Genomic DNA, 12,199 nt, shown 5'->3' with positions numbered 1-12,199 from the left:
TTTCACAGAATGGGAAAAAATCATCCTAAGATTCAAATGGAAGCACAAAAGACCTCATATAGCCAAAGCAACTCTGAGCACTAAGAGCAATGCCAGGGGATTACTATACCAGATTTTAAGCTGTACTACAGAGCCATAGTTGTAAAAGTAACATGATACCGGCACAAAAATAGACCCGTAGATCAATGGAACAAAATTGAAGATGCAAACATGAGTACTTGCTATTACAGCCACCTAATATTTAACAAAGGGGCCAAGAACATTCACTGGAGGAAAGACAGCATATTCAGCAAATGGTGCTGGTAAAACTGGATCTCCACCTGTAGAAGAATGGAACTAAATCCTTATTTTTCACCTTGCCCAAAATTCAACTCCAAATGGATCAAAGATCTCAATATGAAACCTGAAACTCTGAAAGGATTTTCTAAACATGACATCAATTGCTCAGGAAACAAGGTCAAGAATCAACAAATGGGACCTCATTAAACTAAAAAGCTCCTGTAAATCAAAAGAAGCAATCAAAGAAGTGAAGAGAAAACCTACAGAATGGGAGAAAATCTTCACCTGCAACACATCTGACAGAGGTTTAACATCCAGAATATATAAAGAACTCAAAAAAAAAAAAGAGTGGAGAAACCAAATGACTCAATTAAAAGATGGGCTAAGGAGCTGAAGAGAGAATTCTCAAAAGAAGAAATAAAGATGTCTAAGAAGCATCTTAAAAGGTCTTCAGCATCATTAGTAATTAGGAAAATGCAAATTAAAACCACTTTAAGATTTCATCTTACCCCAGTCATACTGGCTAAGATCAAGAGAACAAATTATTTCAAATGTTGGAGACGATTTGGGGAAAGGGGAATGCTCATCCACTGCTGGTGGAATTGAAAACTTGTTCAACCTCTATGGAAAGCAGTGTGGCAAACTCTTAAAAAACTACAAATGAACCTATCATTTGCCCAGTTATACCACTCTTTAGCATATACTCAAGTAACTCATCCTATTTCAGAGATACTTGTGCATCCATGTTTATTGCTGCTCTTTTCACAATAGCTAAGAGATTGAAAGAACCTAAATATCCCTCAACTGACCAGTGGATAATGAAAATGTGGTTCATTTATACAATGGAGTTCTTTCAACAGGAGAGAAAGAAGAATCATGAAATTTGCAGGTAAATGGATGGAACTAGAAACTGTTACACTAAAGGTAGTAACACAGACTCAGAAAAACAAACTACCTATGTTCTCCCTCAGATGTGGATCCTATAACCAAATCCTTATATTGAGTGTGTATCTAGACCTAGCTACAGGAACCAGGGTAATGGAAAGGAATCGGGGAGGTAAAGGAAAAGAAAGAACCTGAAAGAGAAGAACAGTAGGAAACAGGTGTTAATAAGGGAGATATGGATAAAAATGGGGTTATTTTAAGGGGAGTGGGAAAGGAGGGTTATACAAGGAAACTAGGGGATAAAGGGAAAGAAGGATCTCAAGAGAGGAGAGACTGTAGGAGAAGGGTATTATTAAAGAAGAAAAGGGAAAAATGGGGCCACCTTAAATGGGGAAATGATGATGGACGGGTTAGACAATGAGAGAGATAAAAAATGCCTAGATAATTAAAAAAAAAAACAGAGGGAACCATATTAGTCCAACAACCTACTGACAAATTATACATACAACTAGCTCAAGGAACATAATATATGTCTAGTCAAGGTTTATCTGAGAATGTTTTGTTTTTGCCCAAGCTTCAGCTACATGGTCCATGGTAAGTAAAAGTACCAGACTGGTGGAACTAACTTTCTTGGATGTTTAACAGCCATACTTTGAGGCCTATACTCATCTGGTCAGAGAGACTTAAAGGACAGTTTTTGCTCCTTGACCTCCAAGGTCAACTAAATTCCAGGGGAATATGGAGTATCTCTCAAAATGTCCTGTAACTGTGGTGAGTTACCTGTCCTCTTGTTCAGGGAGGCCATGGAAACTCCACAAGATGGACTTAAACCAGTGTCCAGCCTACAAAGAAGAGAGTCATCAAATAGGAAACATTTCCTCCATGCATCCAAGTGAAGCCAGGCATGGTTGAGTAGGATCTTTGACTTATCTTTACATAGATGGAACAGGTCAAAGAAAAGAGCCAGGGGCTCCTCCCAAGCCCATGAGACCCCTGAGGAACAGATCCTCAAATGACCTTAATAGTAAAAATAAATTGGTTAATCTGAGACAACTTTATGGTCTTAAACATCAAAAAGGAAGGTATAACCAAAGATTAAAGTGATCAGTATAATTATGTAAGAGTCCATAGCTAAAGGCTACATAAGAAGAAAGAACGCCAGACAGGAGATACCTTCCTTTGAGGTATTGTTGAGTGTGACCCAAAAGGCTCCCAGATAGTAACCCAGCACAGAACTTGGAAAATCAATAGCAGAACCCAATCTTATCTAAAGGAATTTTGGCAACTGATTGCTGCTAGATGAGGAAGAGCTGATCTTTCTAAAACAAGGAACTCTAGATATGCTGACAAGACCCAGTGGATGGACTTGCACTGGGTAACAGCTGGGGCACTGATAACCCAGTGGACAGTAACAGGGATGAGAGAATATATGGGCTCCAGTGGGGAGGGGGAGGCAGTGGGAGGGTTCCATATGGGATGCAGGTATAAAGATAAATGAGATTGTTTGGGATATTCTGTATGAAATACTCTAAAAAAATCTATAAATAAAAAATAAAAAAAAATAGTATGCAAGGTTAGAATGGATTCCAAAAGTGTAACTTCTAGTCTTTGGCAATTGGACAGGTAGAGTTTAAATGAAACCTATTCTTCTTTAGGGACTATTGTATGTGAGGATAACTACTCTCATTTCTTTTAATCCAGGGAGTTTTTCCAATGATACATATGATACATATACTAATTAATGAGAACTCAGATCTGTTGATATTTCCTTGTTTGGGATATAAATTACTGTTAAAGATCAAAAATTGGATCAGTAACTATTGAAAGTATTGTCACTAATCAAAATATAATTTTTGAATTATGCGCTTGTGTGTGGGAGAGAGAGGCAGATTATTTCAATCCTACATTTTACTTTTTGAAACATTTATTCTGAGACTTTCATGCCTATATACAATATTTTGTGATCATAGACACACCCACTTTCCTTCAACACTCCCCAAGTATCTTCAAAATGTCTTCACCCAACTCCATGTTCTTCTTTTTGACCCACTGAGTCCAGTTAGTTCTGCTATTCTATGAATGGATATGGAACCATCAACTGGAGCATGGACAACCAACAATTTGTTATACCACCAAAGAAAATGATTATCCTGACCCAGGGACACTCAGGTGCAAATAGTTTCTCAGCTAAGAGTGGAGTCTTTTCAGAGAGTTCCCCATCCATTCTGGAGTTGTGCCTGGCTTGGTCTTGTGCAGGTCTTGTGTAAGTCATGACAGCTAATTTGAACTGAGTTCATGAGTGTAATAGCTGTGTCATGTCCAGAAGATGGTATTTCCCACCATTCTTCCCAATCTTCCTGCTCTTACATTTTTTACTACCTTTTGGCTGTGATGTTCCCTGAACCCTGGAGAAGGGTTAGTATAGATGTCCATTTTAGGGCTGTGAAATCAGTCACTCGTCTCAGTACTTTGGCCAATTATGAATCTCTACGTTAACCCTGACCTACTGAAAAAAAAAAAGTTTCTCTGAGCAAAATTGAGAACAACACATAGTCAATTATTTTTTAGCACTTTGATCAGGTATAATTCTCTGAATTAACCACTACCACTGAAAAAAGAAGCTTTGTTGTCTAAGACTGAGAGCCTCACCAATCCATGAGTATAAAATTAAATATTTAAAAGGCAGTTTGATATGCCCATGTAGTAAAACAACAGTGGTACATTTCCTGGGCCTATGACCTCCCCAGCTATGGATGCTCACCATGTGTACTGTACCAAGCATGACTTCCTTCCTGTGGAATAAGCCTCAAATCTAATCAGAAAGAAGTTGGTTACTGCCATAACAGGTATGCCACTATCACATTAGTGGGCACATCTTGCCTAGCAGGGTCCAGTGCTGGATGATGCTATTGATAATTTTTCTCCCCTGATGGCATGAATAGAATCTTCTAAGAAAGCTAGCCATCAGAGAAGAAGGGTCTTTTTAAGAGTGAGACTGATTTTTCTATTCCCTGTGACCAAAATATGTTTGTCTTCACATACAAATTATCATCTACCTATGGTGAGCAAGAAAAATCATTATCAATAGCCTATGTTGTTTAGGGGGCCTACTGAAGTCCTCCAACCAATAGCTTGTGTTGAAGAAGCCCAAGCCTGGCACTGGAGTTTTCACTTGATAATTCATGTCTTTGGGGAGCAGCAATATTCTCCTGTAAAGGGTAGTTCATTCAAACTCCTTATTATATTTTTGATTAGCTTAGAAACTAGCAGGCTTCTATCAGCTATTTTCATGTATGCTATGCTTTGGGTAACCTACCCTCTACCTACTCCTTCCCCATCTATTTGCCTTCATGCCTCCTCTAGCCTGTAGCCGCTAGTTTTCCTTCACTTCTTCCTTCACGTCATGTGTTTTTTACTGTCTTCTCTAAGCATAGTTTTTAATTTGGTAGCAAGACAATATGTTTCCGTATGGCTTTTTTGTATTCCTTTTACTTTGTCTAACACCCCTCCTTGCCTCCTCGTGTCCCTCCTCTTTCCAGCCTCCTCCATGTGTAAATCTTTCTACCCCTCTCTATTTTCATTTTACACTAGAAATCATTGTACCAGGGAACCTTCAGTCAATTCCAGGCTCTTCCTTGAGTCTGCTCAGTTCATGTTGGACTCCCCAAGCCTGGGGACTTTATCCTGGGCCAGCTTGTGTGGCAGTTACTAGCAATGCCACATTACGGCAGTGCTTAAAGAAGGACAGCCTGACTTAGCATCCATTTCAGGCAAAAGGGCTGGAAAGTGTTCTGAGAATGTGTTCCTTCAGAATTCCCTTGGAACTGTGCTCCCAAACAAAGCCTATCCTTTTTCTTTTATTGAAACAATATATCCACTATGAAATAAGGAATTAAAAGACTCTTATCATAGGATTATAACCTTTCTGACTCCAGTTGAGCTAAAACAGCACACACACACACACACACACACACACACACACACACACACACAAGCAGAAGCAGATTTTATCAATTTAATCCCTGCTGTTTGCAACACAAATGGAATAATCTTTATTGCTTCCAATAATATGCAGTGCATCCACACATACATTTTTCTGGTTAAAGGGCAAGAAAGGGCCATGACAGATTAAGGCTATATGCCAAGGTCAGAAGAGGACCTTGAGTCTCAGTGAGCTTGTCCACATTGTAAACAAGCTAAGATAAGATTAAGTTTTGGTAGCAACTTAAGTCAGATTCGTTTGTCCAGAGTATGTCTGTATTGTAAAAATCATTACCATAAGCTTGGTTCTCTTCACTGTCTCTGCAACTTCTGCCATATAAGGTGTGAATTTCCTGCCTGGTGACTTAATGTTGGATCATCTTTGGCCACCTCCCTTGTTCCACAGCTTCTACAGTATGTTGTGGGAATCCCCAAGACTGGGTGCCCTACCCTCAGTCAGCTCTGGACCCTTCCCTCAGCCTGTCGTTTCTGCCATATGTTGTGGCATTTTCTACACCTAGGAGTCGTATACTTTGACAGCTCATAAACAGTTTAAATTCTGATTTTATTATCATCAGCAGTAGCATATTGAGAACATTCTATCCCACATGCTGAAGGTTGATATATTTCATGCCTTATCTCATTTAGTTCTCAGAGCAAATCTGAGGTAGGAAAGCAAAGTAAATTAATACCAAGAGAAGTCAAGAAACAGACACAGTAGCACTCAAAAGGTTAGCCTACAGTCCTCAGAGTATGGTATACACACACAAGAAATTTAAGAGAAGTACAGTATTAAGCAAATGTTTTCCTTGGGGCCATGTTGACCATCTAAAGAATATTCATTAAATGGTGAAGTTTTTAAGCATTAGCTCTAACCAGATCTGACAAAGGAAACTGTAATGGGAAAAGCACAAGTAAGGGTAATGCCATGTTCTCATTCTAAGATAGGGCAGTTTGAGGGCTGGGTGCTGCCACATGGGAGGGACATATTGTGAAGGCCCGAGCTCTGATCAGTACTAAACTCAGAGCTGGAACGGGAGGCCTCAGTTCCCTGGGAACTTGGATGTTCTTCTGTGGTTATTCTTATCATAAGACTGACTGTTCCTTGTACCTGATTAAAGATACATAATAAAGCTACAAAGATAGATAAGATCCCAAACATGGCTGAGCTCTGAAAACTTGAAGAAATTGTTAAGGTCAGGAAGGTACTGCAAATGTCAGAATGAGGTCATTTGGCCTGAGTAGAATATTTCTCTTCCTCTTGTTGTATTATAAATAAGGTTGCTTCTTAGAATAAAGCATGCATTGGTTCACACGCCTCTGCATCCCCTGCATCCTGATTTCTTCTGCACCTATACCTCGGGGCCCCCAAGCCCATCAGGCTTGAATTGTGGTCACTGACCTGTGACAACATATGATATTTTATGTTGAGAGGTTGGTTCAAAAAGTGGTGTTCTACAGGTTGGAACATGTGGAAGAAATAGATACAACCTAACTACAAAGAAAGGAACACTACAGGTAGACAGATTAAGAAATGAAATGAAACAGCCTCAAATAGAACAGCCTCTTTTCTCTGAATTGGTGGGAATATGACAATCATGGACAAATGGAAAGTGTAACATTGGTCCTGGGTTCATTACTTCAGCAAAAATGTGTGTGGGGGGGTGTCATTCGGTTATAAGATGTGCAAGAGGAAGCTATGGAAGTTAAAAGGTACGTTTAATATATTGATACGAGGGTAAAATGGTATTCAGTAGAAATATTATTTGGCAATTGGGCATACTAAGAATTCATGCCACAAAGAGAAATATTTGTTGCAAATGAAGAAAAAGAATAAAATCTTGGTATGAGCATGAGAGTATAGAGAATTTTCTGTGTTGGAATTTGAATTAAGTGCATTAGTTGATAGAATAATTCACATGAGTAAACCAACCTAAGCATGTATAAATGTAACTTTTCCACATATAAGGGTAACTTTTATTGGTTGATTATCTTTTTGCCTCAAGATAACTTTTTTCATTAGGTTATGAAGGTGAAAATCTGATGAAAATCCTGAAAGACATTGAAAGCAGCACAGAAATCATGCTGGACAGATGGAAGTTTGAAGTCATCCCTAACGACAAAGATGAGAAAGGAGACCCAGTGCCTTACAGTATCATCAATAATTACTTTTCCATTGGTGTGGTAAGATTTCCCACTAAGTCTTATTTTTTTTAACCTGTCCAAGAGCTCACATTTACTGAAATCTCTTAATCTATGAAAATTTGCTGATCATAAATAATTTTATCTTTCTGTTAACCAAACACCTCTTCTAAGGTATAATAATAAAGCCTATGAATTTATTAAAAGTCAATAATAATCATTGATAAAATTTTCATGTCTTAAACAAAGGAAATAAGCCTTATGTTTTGTTATTGATTTGACCATTTGTGTTGCTAAATTCAAGCTTAAAATGACTAACAGATGCACATTTTTTATCATAAGATGATGTTCTGTGCTAATGAACATGTGAAAATATATCAAATTTAACTTATTTTTAATTCTATGTTACAGATATCATTATACCCAACTAAAAGTCTATAAAAATGCTACTGCTATTCTCAATTTATTAATAAGTTAAATGGGTGACTTCATTTCTCTTAAAACCTTATCCTTAAAGTATGAGTGTTGCTTTATCAGCCAAACATTATTAAAATTAAATACTTTAAGAAATAATGGTCAGTTATTTTATTTATATACAGAGCCAATAATTATGGAGACTAAATATATATTGCTTAAAGTATTTATTTCATTTATTTAATTCCGCTTGGTATGAATATTTCTCTTGCACACAGGTAGGCATACACACAATAAATGAGTTATAAAAAGCCCTGGTTGATTCTATGAATGTAATATTCTAAGAATCTTTGATCTAATTTTTTAAAATACTGTTTTCCCAAAAATTTTATTTGGGGGATAACTATAAAACATTTACAGTGTTTACAGTCTCAATTTGTAGTGAACTGATTCCCCTAAATATATTACAACTCCAGTTGACTTATTTTGTTACATTTAAAAATACTTCTGTCAAAGTGGTCCAAAGAGTACATTCAGAGAGCTCCAACTGTACCTCCATAAAAACTAAGCTGCCACTCAGTCATCTGTCATCCAGGAAAGCCTTGGAGACATTCCTGTCATTTTTATGGGAAAATAACAGCATAAGTTTTGGAATCTTCTGTAATTAAGTAAGGCATATTCATGTACTATATACCTTTTCAGCTAAGAGGTGGCCTCTTTATAGCTATATAAAAAATGTGGTAAACTTTCTTTTCCTTTTGTGCAGTTGAACCCATCCTACATTCAAATCCTCTCAAGCACTCATAAAGTACTCATTTGGTTGAGGATGATTTAAGGCATGCTTGGCCCCCTCAGAAGGCACTGGGAGACTATTTTCCCCTTTATTGCTATGTCTTTGTATTCAAGAATGTTGCAGTAGGAGTGGTGGAATCAGCAAACACACATTTGTATTTTGCTAGTTTATAAAGTTGGAATCAGGAAATGACACCACATGTAAGCCTGATTGCAAAGGATATAGGCATTTCTTTTCTCTTTAAAGGTGGATGAGCTACAACCATTACACAGTCTAAGAAAACTCATAAAACATTCCTCAAACTACTTCCAGAATATTTAGATAGATTTTTGTAAAGAAATCATGCAAGCTTTCAAAATTTAGGTAAACAAGGAAACAGACTAATGAAATAAATATTACATATAATCTCTTAAATTAAGATTTTTTTAAGCTCATTTATAATAAAACAACCAATAAAGTTACAAAAAACATATGTGAAAAGGACATACACTCCACATTTTGCATTTTAATAATGGCAATGATGATTAAACATAATAAAAATATATATCTTCTGCTTTTCATCATACTCGATAAATACAATGTGAATAAAATTTTCAAGGTACATTTTTCACAAGATAATAAATAAGTAGTTTTCTCTTATTGAGTTAGGATGCAGTGGTACGAATCAACTCAAAACAGCTAAAAATTCAGCCGTTCTTTCCCAACAGTTACAAACTAGGCTCTGCCCAAGGATTCCAGAGAGCAGAATGAAATGAAGCTAAGCTAAACATGCACTAACTGGTGGCAATGAAACCAGTATCAAAATTTGAAATACAAGGGATCCCCTCCTAGACATTTAACTTAAATAAAAAGAGAGAGAAAGAGAGAAAGAAAGGAAGAAGGAAAGAAAGAAAGAAAGAAAGAAAGAAAGAAAGAAAGAAAGAAAGAAAGAAAGAAAGAAAGAAAGAAAGAAAGAAAGAAAGAAAGAAAGAAAGAAAGAAAGAAAGAAAGAAAGAAAGAAAGAAAGAAAGAAAGAAGAGAAAAGACCCACGACCTCTCGGGCTGAGTGCTAGTATCAAGGTATATTCTTGGCAGAATATTGGATTCGCAAAGCTCGTAGTTAGGAAGGTGGTAGCCGGCCAGCTTGCTTACAATGGTCAGAGGCAAACATTAGGAACTCCTTTCAGGTTTAGCGTTCTCACAACTGGATTGTAACTAAGGCTTTCAAGTGACACAGGCCCTCTGGACCTGCAGAAAACAACCAAGTTCTTGGATTTGAACTCTGTGCTGGAATGGCTCTGCCCTCCCCTTTTGGTTTTCTTTTCATATTATTATTATTATTACCAAGTTTCATTATTGTTGAAATTTTAAAAAATGAATGAACTTTTTTGTATTCATGTATAAAATATTTATAACAGGACAGTTGTGATGCAAATAGGACTAAAATGTCATTTTTTAGCTCTCAGATACATTCAAGACTACAGGTCTAAATGGAAAAAAAAAAAAAAAAAAAAAAAAAAAAAAAAAAAAAAACAACAATCAGGCCGGCCCAGCAACTACCAACCACCATACCATCTCTCCTGACCTCACCATACCACCTGATCTCATTTTTTCATACGATCTCTCTACATTTACCTGTATCATGTTGTTTCTTATTACAAATAATATGATAAGATATAAAAGTCTAAAAGGATGGCATGTGATAAATGTCATATAGTAAATGGTGCCAACACTATAGTAGTTGTTATTATATGCAAGAAAAATAGAATATATCTTGATCCTGAGAAGCCATACTATTCACATTCTTGTGAAAAAAAATTTTAGCAACTTTATTAGTGTGATAACTTACACACACTCTAACTCACTCATTTTAAGTGCATCTTTGAATGATTTAACTATTTTTCTCTAAATTTAAAGTATTTTATCACATGAACAAGAATCTCAGTTCCCAGTTCCTTCCTCCAGATCAAAGCAATAACATCCTCTGTCTGCCCCTATTACTCGTGTTGCATGGACATTTCTTTTCAAGTAACCCATATCCTATGCCTTGTTTGCACTTGGATGCATTCTCACACTTTGTATGGTTTTAAAGCCCCCTCTTCTAGGCTCTATGAATACTGTTTCTTTTTTTACTGCTGAAGAGCTCATTAAATGTATATATCACATATTGTTTGCCTTCTGACCAATTACTGTACTTCTTGAATGTTTCCAGTCTTTGGATATGATCAGTAATGTCATTCTTAAATATCTCCATAGAACTTCAATAATATTGACATATATTAATTATACATAGTGTAGTGTTGAATTTTTCATTCAAGTATATCATGTATCTTGACCATATAAAACCTCATAGCCTCGATTTTAATCTTCCTTCCCCATCCTTCTAATCTTACCCACCTATAAAAAATCTAGGCTACATTCACTAAATACTTGTCTTCTTACACTTGAATTATTTCCCTAATATGATGATCTCCAGCAGCTTCTATTTTCTACAATTACATAATTCTACTTTTTTATGACTGAATAAATTTCCACTGTGGCCAGGTGTGGTGGTGCATGCCTTTAATCCCAGCACTCGGGAGGCAGAGGCAGGCGGATCTCTGAGTTCAAGGCCAGCCTGGTCTACACAGTGGAGTTCCAGGACAGCTGGGGCTATAGGGAGACCCTGTCTCAAAAAGTCAAAAAAAAAAAAAAATTCCACTGTGTAGGCATGCCACTTTTCCTTTATCCATTCAGCAGCTGACCAACTCCTACACTGATTATACTGCTGGTTATTGTGAAGACTGTAGCACATTTTACAGCTCTGGTTATATGTTAGTGCCTTGTCATGTTGCTGTGACAAAATGTCTGACAGAAGCAACTGAGTCTATTCTTACTCAATTTGAGGACATAGTCCATCATGGCTGGGAAGTTATGGCTTCAGGAGTTCAAGCTGCTTGTCACAATGTATCCACACTCAGGAAGAAGGGCTTGGAATGCCTGTTTCCAGTTTACTCTTTTTTTGTTGTTGTTTGATCTGACACTTCAGCCTATAAAATAGTGATATCCACAGATGTTCCCATCTCAATTAACCTAAACTATATAATCCCTCATAGGCATTCCCAGAGATTAACCTACTCTAGAACATCTCTCCCAAGCCTATATTGTTTGTTTGTTTGTTTTGTTTGTTTTGTTTTGTTGAGACAGGGTCTCCCTGTAGTCCCAGCTGGCCTGGAACTCACTATGTAGACCAGTGAGGCATCTACCTCACTGAAATCCATTTGCATTTGCCTTTGAGTTCTAGGATGCTGGGATTAAAGATATGAACCATCACACCTGGTGGCAGACAGAATGGTTTCTGTAGCATTCCCAGTTCAGGCTTTCTCCTTTCAGGTAATTGCGTTTTCCCAACTTGGAGCCTTTGAGGGTATGGGCTTACCTTCACGGCACCCTGCCTATTCTCCAAGTGAAGAGAGAGTGGTTTATCTTTTACTACTACAGATATTTTTTCTTCTGAACTCCTCTTGTCCACAATGTTAAAGTTGTTCACACAACTTGTCTCAATAACTTCGTATTTTTATCTTTTAGTTCTCTCTCTCTCTCTCTCTCTCTCTCTCTCTCTCTCCTCTCATATTAAGAAGACTGTGCAAATGACATGTCACAGCATGCATACCATGCTTTCTTAAAATTTACTTTCCAACAAAGAAGTTAATCCATTAATCCTACATTCAATCTCAATTTCTCAAG

At 37.1% G+C, this 12,199-nt stretch overlaps 1 protein-coding gene across 6 annotated transcripts in view; it reads left to right on the top strand.

Annotated features, from left to right (window-relative positions):
• Positions 1 to 12,199, top strand: part of Dgkb (diacylglycerol kinase beta) — a 772,948-nt gene that overhangs the window by 334,365 nt on the left and 426,384 nt on the right. For all 6 annotated transcript variants that reach the window (XM_008828356.3, XM_017796961.2, XM_008828359.3 and 3 more), the window contains one exon: positions 7,169 to 7,329. In XM_008828356.3, coding sequence (XP_008826578.1) covers positions 7,169 to 7,329 — 161 coding nt within the window. The remainder of the gene's footprint in view (positions 1 to 7,168; positions 7,330 to 12,199) is intronic.

The sequence above is a fragment of the Nannospalax galili genome, unplaced genomic scaffold (genome assembly GCF_000622305.1).
Source record: "Nannospalax galili isolate Female #2095 unplaced genomic scaffold, S.galili_v1.0 scaffold452, whole genome shotgun sequence".
Classification (NCBI taxonomy): Eukaryota; Metazoa; Chordata; class Mammalia; order Rodentia; family Spalacidae; genus Nannospalax; species Nannospalax galili.
The sequence above is the reverse complement of the archived record's forward strand: the minus strand, read 5'-3'. Positions and strand labels throughout refer to the sequence as shown.